Genomic DNA, 13,257 nt, shown 5'->3' on the forward strand with positions numbered 1-13,257 from the left:
AGATCCTCACTTATACCAAAGATAGTGTCTCAAGGTTTGGCAGCTGTGGTTAAGTTAACCTTAAATTCACTTACGGTGCTTGCAGGTCTTGCTACTTTGGCTTTTAAATAGGTTTCCTTGCCACTAACAAGAATTCTGAAGAAACTTTGACTAACTGTTCAAAGCACTTCAGCTCCTGCCTCATTCTGAGGTTTATTTGGAAATGCCCAGAGTGTGAGTTTCAGTGAAACCGAACATCTAAGATAATACTTCAAAACCTTATCTCAGTTTTCTCTTCTTGCAAGGCTGCAGCTTCATCCATGACACTGCATGGTTCAAATACTTCCCTAGCATCTGCTGATCAGACTCTTTCTGGCTCTGAAACCGAAGACTTGGTGACACCACAGGCACCACAGGTAATATACCCTGGGGTTCACTGGCATTCAGAGATCTGTGCAAAAGCTAGACCTAACAAAGTTGTGGTGGGGCCTCTCCTCAATAACTATACTTGAACAACATACAGGGACAGAGTACAAGTAATGGCAACAGTATAGCTTACATTCTGAATACTTAAAGGTGGCTGGAAAAGTCTTCCTAATTGTTGTTACAATCATAGAATGGTTTAGGTTGGGAGGGACCTTGAAGCTCGAGTTCCAACCCCCCTGCCATAGACAGGGACACCTCCCACTAGACCAGGTTGCCCAAGACCACATCCAGCCTGGCCTTGAACACTGCCAGGGATGGGGCCTCAACAACCTCTCTGGGCAACATGTTCCAGTGCCTTACCACCCTCAAAGTGAAAAATTTCTTCCTAATGTTTAATCTGAACCTGCCCTCTTCCAGTTTAAAGCCGTTCCCCCTCGTCCTATTGCTACATGCCCTAGTAAAAAGTCCTTTCCCAGCTCTCCTGTAGGCCCCCTTTAGCTACTGAAAGGCTGCAATAATATCTCTCCAGAGCCTTTTCTCCAGGTTGAACAGCCCCAACTCTTTCAGCCTTTCCTCATAGGAGAGGTGCTCTAGCCCTCGGATCATCCTCGTGGCCCTCCTCTGGACACGCTCCAGCAGGTCCGTGTCCTTCTTATGCTGGGGACTCCAGAGCTGTATGCAGTACTGCAGGTGGGAGTCTCACAAGAGTGGAGTAGAGGGGCAGAATCACCTTCTTTGACCTGCTGGCCACACTTCTGATGCAGCCCAGGATACAGTTGGCCTTCTGGGCTCTGAGTGCGCATTGCTGGCTCATGTTGAGCTTCTCAATCAGCACACACAGGTCTTTCTCCTCAGGGCTCCTTTCCAGCCATTCCTGCTGAGCCTGTATTTGTGCTTGGGATTGCCCTGTCCCGGATGTAGGACCTTGCACTTGGCCTTGTTGAACTTCATGAGGTTGGCTTGGGCCTGCCTGTCCAGATCCCTCTGGGTGGCATCCCTCCCCTCCAGCATGTCCACCTCGCCAACCAGCTTGGTATCATTACAAAGTGAACAGTCTGCCCCTTCAAATGGGAAGGGTGTGGGATGAAAAATGCATACTAGAAAGTGTGGTGCATATTCTTGTGGAAACATGAACAGCATAAATATTTGCTTTGGTTACAGTGTAAAATACTTCCTCTAATGACAGCACAAAGGATGCATAAATTGGGATGGATATTGTCATAAAATAGCAGACTTCTGTGTAAGCTAAAGACTGAGATGTGTTCTCTAAAGCACTAACTGAAGTACTAGGAATCTGACTTCTGATGTTCAGCCAGGACCTCAAACTTTCCTTTCTTAACTGTATTTATGTGCAGTTATATATTCAACTAGCTTTCAAATATTGTTTAGAGCTGAAAAGAGTGTTCCAACTCATGTAGATCCCTGTCTTAACAAGATATCTTGTTAAGTGTTGTGTTCAGAAACACAGCTGGGTCTTTCCTGTTGGACTCTAATACAGTATGTGTAGATTATAATGGGAAAATGTTCATGCTTTTTAAATGTTTTACTGATGTACATGCTATCAGTATACTGTGCATGTAGCATTTACCCTATTCCTTAATATACTACATGGTTGACTATAACAGTCTTGACAGGGATGTTGTAGTCTTTCTGCCTTTTGAGTCAGTAGTTTTGGCCTGGTTCTTGACAACTTCTCTCACTTCTACAGTGTCATAAGACTACTTGTGCTGCAAGGATTAAATAATTTTGCTGTTTAAGTACCCAGAAATCTTGTGCTGTGCTATAATGTAGAACGTATGATTTAGTAGAATGTTCTGAGGTTTTTTGCAAGCTTACTGTTTGGAATTAGGGTTGCTTGTGCCCAGCATATCTAGTTCCTTAGGCTTGAAGTGTGATGTCTTTTCCAGTCCTGCTTCTCATGGAAAGCAGTAGATAGGCTTTGTTTGGTCCCAGCACAACCATGGAACACACTTAATGGTGACAGTGCACTCTCCTGGTCTGCAAATGCAGTTCTGTCTGATGCACCTGTGATGGTATACATGGTGAGAGTAGGACTGGTAGTCATTAGTCCTAGGCTGTGTATCTAAGTATAAGCAACTCTTAAACTTAGCATTACAAGTGTGAGCTAACTGTAGTGCACACAGGTTTTGCAAAAGCAAACCAAAGTTTGGCTTTGAAACCTTGTTTGGCAGAGCTTACTGAAAGTTTAATATCAGACTTGTTTTTCAATGTGTGTCACAGACTTCATTGTAACTAACTGCTTGAAGCAATCTACAGTTCTTAAAAGTATCTGACTTTGCAGGGTTAGTTGTACAATGTCTTGTGTAAGAAGGGTGATTAGGTCTGAATCTCTAAGGCTAATTACTTAAAGCTTTTGGTTAAGATGACTATTTAGTACATTTACTTTGGACTTAATATTTGTTGTGGTCTTTCAAAATCCACTTGTTTCAACTTATACACTGGTATTTCATAGCTCTACTAGAACTCTGTGTTTTCTGCAATACTTCTTATAATAGCAGGTGCATGTATGTCTTCTAGGCATCAGCATCACTTTCTCAAGAGACTGAGAAATATACTTCGCAGCCACTGTATCAGACAAGTTCGCACATTTCTGAGCCACTGATACCAAAAAAGATTGAAATTGCCCAGGTAAGCTATCATAAGTACAGGTAAGGTAAATATTTGTGGCTGGAAAGGTGTCTAGAGCCTTATTCCTTTTGACTTCTGAATCCTATAAATATTGGTGTTCTGAATCAATACTTCATTTTGCCATCTGCACAAATGAGACTTAATGCTGGTTAATACTTTGTCTGGACAACTCAGCATTGTTTCTAATCTGAAACATAATTAAGTTGGGAGGGGAAAAAAATCAACCCCCCTAAATTTCCTGAGTTCCTTTAGACAAGAAAAGTCACTTTTGATATCAGCCATAGAATCATCTTCCAATAAATGGAACAGAAGGTGTTCTGTGTTTCCTTAGTGGTGGGGAAAAAATACCTAATGTCTCTTTACTGTGAAATTATTACAATGAGTGGTATGTATAGTAGCTCATAGGCACATTTCACTTAATCAGCAGAGACTGCAATAGAAGTACTGTTTGCTGAGAATGCACAGCAAGATTTGAAATTGTAAGCAAAAGCTATTTTGTAGCTCTACTATGTCCAAATGTCATCCTGTAGAAACTGCTGACTTCTGTCAGTCTAGGCTTTAGAACAAATTAAGTGCTTCTGTTACTGCCTGATAACTATCAAGTGACCTTTCATTACATTTGTTCTTCCCTCAGGCTACTGTTCCCCTCCCAAGTGAGCCACAGTCACCATTGCCTACTTCAAGCACCTCCATGTCGCCAGTACCACCAGCGCAGAGCTTTCAGTCTCCTCCAGCAAGTAGCAGTTCTGTCACAATAACAGCAGCTCCCTTTCAGGCTATGCAGACTGTAAGTATGCAACTTGAGGCCACAGAAGAATAACTGACAATAATGCTAATAACTTACTCCTAATACTGAGGAACTGGCTTCTCTTGATATAGTACAGAACTTGATAGATCGCTTTGTTTTAATGTTAAAAATCTAGATTAGAACTCTGCTGCTCCAATGCCTTCAGAACTTAAAACATCATCTAAGAGTAGACATCCTGGTTTTGCTCTGCATAGTCCCAGAATCTAATACTGGGATATCTTAGTAGCTTCAACGAACTAAGAGGGAGAAGTCAGACCTGAAATCAACGGACTTATAGCTGTGCCCCAAGGCAGCTGACTGTACTTAAACTGTTCTTATGTGTAGATTTCAAATAATAAAGACTGCCGAGGAGAGAGGGAATCCTGAAGTATATAGGTGTTAGGAGTAAAAGCTTTCTGAAGCTTGAACCAGTCTTGCTGCCTTTTAAACTGTTTCTTTTAGTGGGGTAAAACTCAGTCCACTGGAATCAGGGAAAATGTGTCCCTGATAAAAACTGGTGTAGCTCATTATCCTATCTTGTTAACAAGCAGTTGATATAGATGTCTAGGGAACAGTCAACACAGACTGGTGTTTCTTGCAAATAGATGCTACTTTTTCAGGCCATACATCATTACTAATGTTCTCTAACATTACTAACAATGCTACTGTCTAGTAATCTGCATTGCAAGCTTAGAGACTCAGAGGAAGGATCTCCATTTAGTTGTTAATGTTTCCTTCACTGTACTTGGGCTTATCTATTCCTCTACCTTCTTCAGAAGATGCTAGAAGCCTTCATTTAACATTCTTGCTCAAAAGCAAGGTTAGAGGTCACTGAGATTCTCCAAAGATATTCTCCATTTTCACAAATGTACCAGTGCAGTTCTAGACAATCTGCATTTTGTGGTATTGAGATATATGTAGTATGACTTGCTGGAAGAAGGTAGCTAATAGTTTCTCAAAGAATAGGAATTAGTGACTAAAACATCTATGATATCCTGGTGTCGTCTGTAGTAAATAACTACCATGACTTTTTCTACTTGGTTTTCTGTATTTGTAGAAGAGGTTCAAGTAGAACTTTCCTCGGAGGTACAGAATTTTGTTATATTATAACATTATTATAGATAAGGCAAGTGGTGGTAAGGAGTCAGTTCTTTTTAAGTCAAATCTATTAAATTATGCTAAGTGGCTAGGTGGTGATTTTTTATGGAAGTGGAGAAATAATAGCATGCTATGATCAAAGAATCCAGAGTCTTGCTAGGGACCCAGTCTTTAAGAGAAGCAATCTATCATGGTATAAATACGGAGTCTTGGTCTCAGTCATTCTGATTGTATCTGAACCTAGGGTTTGTGTTCACGGTGCTTTTGATCAAAATGGTATCACTGAAAATTCACTTGAACTAATGCTGTGGTGTTTTCAGAGATGTTAAATGTTCAATACTTCTCTTAGGATTTTTTTTGGGTCAAATGGGAAAACTTCTGTAACTTAATTGCTAGGATGTTAATTCCTCTTGTAGCAGTGGCAGTCTTTAACTTTGCAGTGCAGGGTTTTCTTCCCTACATTGCTTAGATTCTCATTGCAGCCAGCAAAGCAGCCATTGGATTTCAGTAGAGAGCTGGTAGTCAGATGGTGTCTTGCCAAATAGTGACAGTACAGTGACAGTAATGGAAGCCTCTGATTACATGTCCGCAGAGATATCTGAAGGTTGTCTAATATGGTGTTTATCTGAGTGGACTGTAGAATTGCATCAGGTTTCAAGATGTGTATAAAGACCCAAATTCTTCACAGACATTAATATCTTATTTCAGTATAGGCTGTCCCAGCTTCAGGTCAAAAGCTGTAGGAGAGGTAGTCAATGAGTCAATCCAACAGCTGATTTCCCATAGAAGCAAAATAGCTTACTGTATGGTAACTGTTCTTTTGGTCAAACATGGTAGCTATGATCAAGCTATGTTTCTTGGGCAGTAGCTACATAACTGAGTAAGTTCTAGAAGCTTACTATGAAGGAAAAGGTTGGGTTAAAATACAATGTTCCTGATTGTAAGAAACAGTTGTTCTAGGAACTGATCTAGGCATATGGATTTAAACCATAGCATAGCAGGGTGGTGGTGTTAGGCAGAGACTTCAGCTGGTAATGTTAAGCACTTGTCTTGAAATATGTTTTAGGTATTTAAAGTGAATGCACCACTGCCTCCACGTAAAGATCGGGAAATTAAAGAGGATTCTTCATATTCAGCAGGATATAACCAGAGTTTCTCTACAGCAAGTACACAGACTCCTCCTCAATGCCAGTTGCAGTCTTCTCATGTTGCAGAACAAACCTCTCTTTCACAAGAATCTCTGTCTTCAGGTGAGAACTGTACTTGTCTCTCTGTATTTCAAGTAGACTTTAAAGTTCTTCAGGTTATAGTAGTATTTTAATTAATATGTGCCCTGAGTACATGCAGGTTCTTCTAACTCACTGAAATTCTGAACTACTGTTATGTAGCACCTGTTAACACTGGGGTTACATCAACTCTAATCTAGTTGATAGTATGGTATGTAAACTTAATTTCAAAACTGCTAGCAGGATGGAAGGCTGCTTCTAACAAGTTTCTATACTAGTTGCATCAACAGTGTCACCTACAGGCCTGAAAGATAACTTCCTACCTACTGGGAAACTCAAGTATGTGGTGGTGATACTTCTCAGTCAAAAAGTGTTTGCTTGGAAATAAAGCAGTGATTAAGTACTTCATTTGGCACCATTAATTTGGTCTGTGGTAATAGACACTAGTGTTGCCTGTAGTGCTGGGAGCTGCAGAATGCTAAAAAAGTTGGGATAAGCTTTGTGTTGAAGTGAATTACCTGAAGTGGTAAGTAGCTTGTGCTACTGGTACAAGACTAAAATGTGTCATCCGAGAGCTGCTTGGGATTTAGAATTTTCTTGTTTTAACATTGGGCTGGTATTTTTCCTTTGAACTTATAGCTCACAATATAATCACTGTGAAACACACTGCTGATCTTGACTGTACTAGTACTTGCAAAATCTTCATGTGGATATTACACCTTACTATATTAGATGAGCATTCTAGATGTTACCGACAGGTCATGTCTGCCATTCCTACTTATCATTCAAGCTGTATCTTGTGATGTTGATGTTCTAGCTTTCTGTAGCAGAGATCCATGTTGTTCCTAATTGGGTGCTAAATTTGTCACTTATTTTACCTGCAAAGGCTAGTTTCCTAACTAGGAGGCCTCAATCACAAGTTACTGTAATTTAGTGTGGTATTGAGAATCAGCTGGGCTGCAGGAACTGTTCATGCATGTGCTTTAAGCATGAAACAGGTGCAAGCTGGTGACAGCCTACTCTGCAGCAAAAGATAATCCTCCTCTTTACTTCTGTTTATATAGCTCTGGCTTCTTATCAAGGCTGACTATTAGCTGGTTGAGTCTGAGTATCTGACCTGAAGAATACTAAACTTCTGATAAGTGGTGTTTTGAGCTGCCTATTCAACATAACTGACCTGCTTGACATTCAGATACTGTCAGGTGAATTTATATGGCTGAAACTAAGAATTTGAAATGAGACTAGCCCCTAAATTTGCCTGAAACAGCTTCCAGGATAAAAGGAAGCTGACAGCTAGGAATCTGAATTTATAAGACTATATCAAAGTCATGCAAGGTCACTTAAAACTACTGTTTTTTCTGCCAGAGGACTCTTCATAGGAATTATAGTAGAAATAGACTGATACTGTGTGAAGTCAGTGAGACACATGAAGATTAAGAGCTCTAAAGAACAACATATGTATAGCAGTCAGGAAAGCACGTTTAGCTTGAATGCTCCTTCTCATCACCAAGACTGCAGGTGATCAGCCTTCTATACAGTTTTTTGATGGAACATATTTTTTTGATTAATCTTGTGCAGTAGCTCTGCACAGACTTCAAAGGGGGTTTAGACTGTCACTCTGGATCAGTTTTAAGCTTTCTGGATGATATAAAGCATGGTTGTGTGGAAAAACATTCAAGTCTGTATTTAAAGCTAACCACTCAACCACCCTGAGAGTGAAAAGCATAACACTGAGTTTGTCTCATCATTTTGAAGGATGTCAACACTGAAGTGACCTAGCTTATCAGATAGACCACTGAGGTCTTACTAGTAGAACAATGTTGGTTCTAAGTGAAAATTCTTAATTGGGTGTTACTTGATTTTATTCTAGCTTGGTGGTGGTGTTTAACCCCAGATGGCAACTAGGACCATGGAGCTGTGTACTCACTGTTGTCCCCTGTCCCCCATGCCCCCCACCCACTCCGACAGTAGGGCAGGGAGAAGAGGAAGAAAAGGGGGGGGGGGGAACCTTGTGGGTTGAGATAAGACAGTTTAGTAGTGCATTTAAGGGAAGAGAATGCAGTTGCTTTCACCACCTAATGATTGACTGTAGATCCCTGCCCCCCTGACCAACCCCCCATTTATACCCTAAGCATGATATCTATGCTATGGAATATTCCTTTGGCCAGCTTGTCTGGTCTATGCTCCCTCTCAGCTTCTATGGGAAGCTGAAAATGTCCTTGACTAATGTAAACATCATTTAGCAACAACTAAAACAATGTTATCAACATTCTTATGCTAAATCCAAAACACAGCAGCTAAGAGAAAGAAAAATAACTATCCCAGCTAAAACCAGGATAGCTGGTTATTTTCTTGACGCTGTTAGCAAGCTTGTTCTGACCTGGGCAACAGAATCTTGTTTAACGCATTAGAGGCTTACGCTGACTGGGTTGTCTACAGTGTACTTTAACAAGCATCATGCTCTACAGAACAAAGGGGAGGATCCTCACCTATTTGTAGTAATGAAGGGGCACAAGAACAGGATATTCAGAGTAGCTTAATCAGTCTCTGAACTTCCTAATGCTGCCCTTGCTTCTGGGTATGGTAACTTTTTACAGTTATAAAAGCTTTGAATTCATCTGTGCCTTCTGTTTTAACCAGTGAATTATCAACCTGATGGAGCTGTTCCTGTTAGCAATGGTAGCCTTGCCTTTTATCCAGCACAGACTAATGTTATTCCCAGACCCTCTCAGCCTTACCTTAACAGTCGTGGGTCTGTCAGAGGATCTGCTAGAGGTGGAAGGTCACTGGCTAATTCATATCGTTCCCCTGGTGGGTACAAAGGTATGTATGTGTTTAGATTCTATTTTTTTTTTTTAAGGTGGCAGTAATGTAGTAACACTAGAACATGATTTAACACAACATGGTATTAAACTTAGGTTCTATATGTGAAACATCTTAAAACGACTTTTTTAAGGAGCAATGTGCAGAGAATGGGGACTTCCTTTGTAGAATTTAAGCAAGTTCATTCTGAGCTCTTTGTAATCCCTGTACTTTGGGTGTGAGGTGAACTGGCAGAGCGATTTCATAGCCTTTTGAATTATGAAAGTAGAAACTTTCACTAATAGGTTATTAAACTTCTTAATTTTATACACTTTTCTGCTTGCTGTTTGATTTACCTATCTGAACTTTTTACCCCTTTTATTCTTTCTCTTGGTATCTGTCTTGCTAACATTCTGGGCAGGTATTTTCTCTTCAGATGTCACTTGCAGTATTTGCCCAAAACGATACATTTTGCTTAGCACTGCTGGCTTTAATATTACCAGCAGAAACTGGGATGGGGGAGAGGTTACCACTAGTGGAAAGCCTTTCTGGATTAATAACAAACTGAAAGGTTTTAAGAGAAAGACTGTTTGGTCTCTGCAAATCAGTTGCTATTCTGCTGCTAGCTGAAGTACTATGGAAAGTTTCAGCTGACTCTTGGTAGATACCAACTTAAGGTTGTTGATAGCTGTGGCCTGTTCCACACTGAAATGGAAGGGCACTTAGTCTGTGACTGAAGTTTTTTCAGTTACTGGGCTGAGACTGCCCAATACCTTGTAGGAACATGTACCAGAAAATAAGTTATGTAGTTTGAACTTATCAGCAGTTGAGGGTTTGGTAGTTAGTGTAATAGCTAAAGATGCCAAATATTATAGTACTTAAATGTGTAACAGTTATAGCTAAGCATCTGTAATAACAAAAGAAGGCTCTTAATTCTGCTAAATCTTGTCTCTGGATCTAGCAAGTTTTTCAGCTGTTCTGTGAAGTCCTGTTAATATCAAACAGGTCTGATAATACTACTAAACATGTAATTTTGTTACATACATTGGGTACTTCAGAGTGGCTAATGAAATGCACTCTTTATAGGAGTAGTGAGACTCTGAAATACATTATGAATTACACATCTATTCTGTAATACATTTGATAATTACCAAAAGGGAGCTCTAGTTGTATTCTGGACTTATACTTGTAAACCAAACCATTAATAATATTGAATAATCAACCTTATTTGAACAGGTTTTGATGCTTACAGAGGCTCACCTTCAATAACTAATGGCAACTATGGCCAGCTGCAGTTCCCTGGTAGAGATTATGCTGGAATGCCATATTCTCAGAGGGTAAGTATTGACTTTGTTTCCACTAGCTGCCTTGAGCACTGCAGGAGAAGTCTAACAATGTAGCTTTTCATTGTCCTAACATGCGCACTATTTTTTACAAACTGGAGTTTAGTTTTCCTAGTTGAAACTCTTTTTTTTTTTTTTTTTTTTTGGAACAGTAGACAGCAGTTGAAATAGGAAGTCAGTTCAGACAGAATATCTCTGTATGACAGGTTGGTGTTAGTCTGAAGGGAATCTTCTTTGCCATCTGTTTGCATTTTGGAGATGTGGCATAAAACAGGCTCATAGTCTGTTTTCTATGGATTTCAAAGTTAGTCCTCAATGCTTCTGTAATGTAAAATAATGAATTATTAAATGGAGTACTCAGAATGTGGTTGGGGGGGAAAAAAAAAAAAAACAAAACAATGTGTAAGAAAGAAAAGGTTCCTGGTAGAAGGAGGGTTTTCAGCTTTGAAGTGTAATATTCTTCTGTGCAGACTCTCAGATTTCTAACAGACCTATGATTTAAGGTAATGCTCAATGAACTGAATGTATAATTCAGAAGCTAACTTGCTGAACTGGCATTTTAATAGCTTTTTAATTTCATATGAGCTATTGTAAAAGTAAATTTTTTCCATCAATAAGGCTGTTTACGTCTTAATTCTGAACTCCATTGTCTATTAGAGATTGAATTGATTGTGCAACTGAAAAAATAACAATATTGGGTAGTCCTGTTGTGTCTTCAGATTTGCTTATAGCAATTGTAGAATAGTTTGGGGTGGAAAGGACCTTAAAAGGCCATCTAATCCAAACTCTCCTCTAGTGAGCAGGGACATCTTTAGACCAGTTTGCTCAGAGCCCTGTCCAACCTTACTAATACTTCTGGTTTTTTTTTTTAGGATGTTAATTACCAGCAGTGCTATAAACGAGGTGGGATAACTAGTGGTCCTCGAGCAAATTCAAGAGGTAAGGCTAACATCAGGTTCCCAGTGGTACATATATGTGCCTGAGCATAGCAGATGCTGAAGTGGAGTGTTATGGTGAATAGTGAGGAAAGTGTACTACCACTGGTCAAACAGATCAAGCTTGGTATAAATTAACAAAGATAGATGAAGGCTCAAGTATTGTTCTTAGTTAGCATTGCGTAGCAGCAGATTTAATTTCATCTCTCAATTTGGTGTCTTCACATGTCAAAGTTCTGACACAATGGTACATTAAATGAACTTTCTTCACAAATAAACTGACCTGGAAATACACACAGGGTGGTTCCCATGAAGCCATATGCAATATCCCTTAACTGTATGGTCTCCCCTGATTCTGGGTGAGCATCAGATCCCAGAGGCTTTGTAAGATATCTCTTTCTATGAAAAATAGTTTGTTTGGGATTACAGGTTTACACTGCAATTCCGTGCTGGAGTACAAAAAACTAAAGAAATATGACTAACTGTTTCAATCCAAGCATGAATAGCATGTATTTTGAAAAATTGTAAACAAGATTTAATCCTGGAAAACTTGCTGGAAAAAAGCTGGATTTACAGTGCTATAGGTGAAAAGCAAGATGAATAGTAACTATAGATCACTGCTTTGAAGAATAAAGAGAAATGGCATATTATGGAAACTGGTTTAGGGTAAAGCAAGTCATCCCTCAGTCAGGGAGGACTTGCACAATATAATTCAGAAGACAATCAAAAGAAATGAGATAGATATCAGTAGCAATTTAGTCTTATTTGATATCTTAAGGTGTTCCTTTCTAGGGGAAATAACAGTGGCTTGAAACCTGAGGGTGACTGCTTTAAATTCCTTAGGTCTATTAAAGTTTTCATTCTAGACACTTTTAACTTGAATATTTGAAAAAGATAACAGCTTCATTTTGGGGAGCAGGGTGCAGAAAGTTTAAAAGCAATTCTAATTCTTCAAACTTAAAATATTCTAGCATCATAAGTTGATATGACCTACTAAGAATGCAGCTCTAGAAGAACACTATTGAGGTAACTTGAAGTGCAAATTCAGGTCTTGAAGGTGACTAAATGACTACTTTGGTTTTGGTAATCCTGCCAATTATAATTTATCTCCAGTCAGAAGATAGCATATGTTTTTTTTTAATGGTAACATATGTATGTGGCAAATACCAAAGCCAAAACTATTCAAAGCTAGTGCCCTCTCCTACTCAAAAGTATGAAGAGTTCCTAGTTAAATTGTTGTACATCCTGCTGAATGCTGGAAGCGTGACAAATGTAAACCAGCTTCAAAGTTCTGTTCTCACTGGAGTCCTTTGGTCTTTCAGCTACAGGAAGTTGCCAAACTGTTGCAAAGTCAACACAGTTGCTGCTTAAGATTATACCCACAGGTTTAAGGGTTTCCTTCTGTTATAATACTTATTTATCATTGCTACTGATCTTTAACAGCAGGGTGGAGTGATTCCTCGCAGGTGAGCAGCCCAGAACGGGACAATGAAACCTTTAACAGTGGGGACTCTGGGCAGGGAGACTCCCGCAGCATCACCCCTGTTGATATGCCAGTGACAAGCCAAGCTGCCACCATACTACCGGTGCATGTCTACCCCCTGCCACAGCAGATGAGAGTTGCCTTCTCTGCTGCTAGAACATCTAACTTGGCCCCTGGAACTCTAGACCAGCCAATTGTGTTTGATCTGTTGCTGAACAACCTTGGAGAAACTTTTGATATACAGCTTGGTAGGTTCAACTGTCCCGTGAATGGTACATATGTCTTCATCTTCCACATGCTGAAATTGGCTGTAAATGTTCCCCTGTATGTGAATCTGATGAAGAATGAAGAGGTCCTAGTGTCAGCATATGCAAATGATGGGGCTCCTGATCATGAAACAGCTAGTAATCATGCAGTCCTGCAGCTGTTCCAGGGAGATCAGATCTGGTTGCGTCTGCATCGAGGAGCCATCTATGGAAGCAGCTGGAAATACTCCACCTTTTCGGGATACCTCCTTTATCAGGACTAA

At 39.8% G+C, this 13,257-nt stretch overlaps 1 protein-coding gene across 1 annotated transcript in view; it reads left to right on the plus strand.

The window, feature by feature from the left end:
• Positions 1-13,257, plus strand: part of CAPRIN2 (caprin family member 2) — a gene marked incomplete at its 3' end in the record, with an annotated part of 37,286 nt that extends 24,029 nt beyond the window's left edge. Inside the window, exons 14-21 of the mRNA XM_082491621.1 lie at positions 285-395; positions 2,944-3,054; positions 3,689-3,841; positions 6,006-6,189; positions 8,806-8,988; positions 10,204-10,304; positions 11,183-11,249; positions 12,689-13,257. Of these exons, the coding sequence (XP_082347747.1) occupies positions 285-395; positions 2,944-3,054; positions 3,689-3,841; positions 6,006-6,189; positions 8,806-8,988; positions 10,204-10,304; positions 11,183-11,249; positions 12,689-13,257 (1,479 nt within the window). The remainder of the gene's footprint in view (positions 1-284; positions 396-2,943; positions 3,055-3,688; positions 3,842-6,005; positions 6,190-8,805; positions 8,989-10,203; positions 10,305-11,182; positions 11,250-12,688) is intronic.

This window comes from Vanellus vanellus (genome assembly GCF_965231255.1).
Source record: "Vanellus vanellus genome assembly, chromosome: 1".
Lineage (NCBI taxonomy): Eukaryota > Metazoa > Chordata > Aves > Charadriiformes > Charadriidae > Vanellus > Vanellus vanellus.